The sequence below is a fragment of the Sphaeroforma arctica genome, assembly GCF_001186125.1.
Source record: "Sphaeroforma arctica JP610 unplaced genomic scaffold supercont1.990, whole genome shotgun sequence".
Classification (NCBI taxonomy): Eukaryota; class Ichthyosporea; order Ichthyophonida; genus Sphaeroforma; species Sphaeroforma arctica.
The window spans coordinates 12501-13576 of NW_014039568.1; the positions used below are offsets into that span (position 1 = coordinate 12501).

A 1076-nucleotide genomic window follows, 5' to 3' on the forward strand; every position below is an offset into this window, starting at 1 on the left:
TATATTATATATATATACTATATATATATATATATATATATATATATATATACACGTGCATGTACAAATGCAAGAAGTATTCTATTGTGTGTCCATAGCCTCATAGTCGAATGTTGCAACATACGGAAAACCACGTACAGCCGAGTGCAATTGCAACTGAAAGTTTTGCGAACACGAATGCGCCCGTATCGATACTCACTCACACGCTATTTGATCAGCTGCAGGCCCCATGACCGAGGCTGAAGTTTCGCGTAGGCCAACTGCGTCGGATAAGTATGCAAATACGACAGCACGGGTGGATCATACGACACGTGTCATACGTAAGTGAGTCTCGTATGACACATTTTCTAAGTCAGTGAGTCGGTCGATGCGTTGGTGCAAAGCATACTCTACATATTATATTGTGTGAATCGTGGAACAGTCTACTCTCTACGCTTTGTGTACATCTTATCTTGAAGCAGTTATGTAGCTATCTCTGTGGTTGTGCAGTACCTAACCTCGTTCTAACTATGCTGTCTGTTTCACACAAATGGTTTTATCTTTAGGCAACTCACTATGAGCACTACGAACACTAGTAGATGAGATGATACGCCAGATGATACTACTAAGCACATCGCTGACTACAACTTCCTCACCAGATATATAGTACTATATCTGTCGTTGTACTTATAATGTATAATAACTTCCACATTTTCAGCGCGTGGAAGCCCTCCTGCGCTTGATAATGCCACAGATCTGAGCCTCCGGGCCGCTCTCTCGCCAATATTCGAGTCTTTGGACAAGGTATGCGGACTGATAAATGCCCGTTTGAGTATTCTTGAGATGGATTAAGTTCTATGCACACGCGGCACGAATAGTATTGCTACTATGCGCAGGTGCACTTGGTTTTTCAATCACATTTGCTTTGGATCATATGCGTATGTAAGCTCGGACGGTGTCGACTCAATCACACCCACTACTTCGAGAGACGCATACGAATGTATGACTATAGTTTTTATCTACCCAAATCAGCCACACAGCTAATATTATTGTATTATTATATTATTACATATATACATATATGTCTATATATATAT

The 1076-nt window shown here is 40.6% G+C and overlaps 1 protein-coding gene across 1 annotated transcript in view; it reads left to right on the forward strand.

The window, feature by feature from the left end:
- Positions 1 to 1076, forward strand: part of SARC_09574 (hypothetical protein) — a gene marked incomplete at its 5' end in the record, with an annotated part of 9788 nt that overhangs the window by 627 nt on the left and 8085 nt on the right. The window contains one exon of the mRNA XM_014296404.1: positions 698 to 783. Coding sequence (XP_014151879.1) covers positions 698 to 783 — 86 coding nt within the window. The remainder of the gene's footprint in view (positions 1 to 697; positions 784 to 1076) is intronic.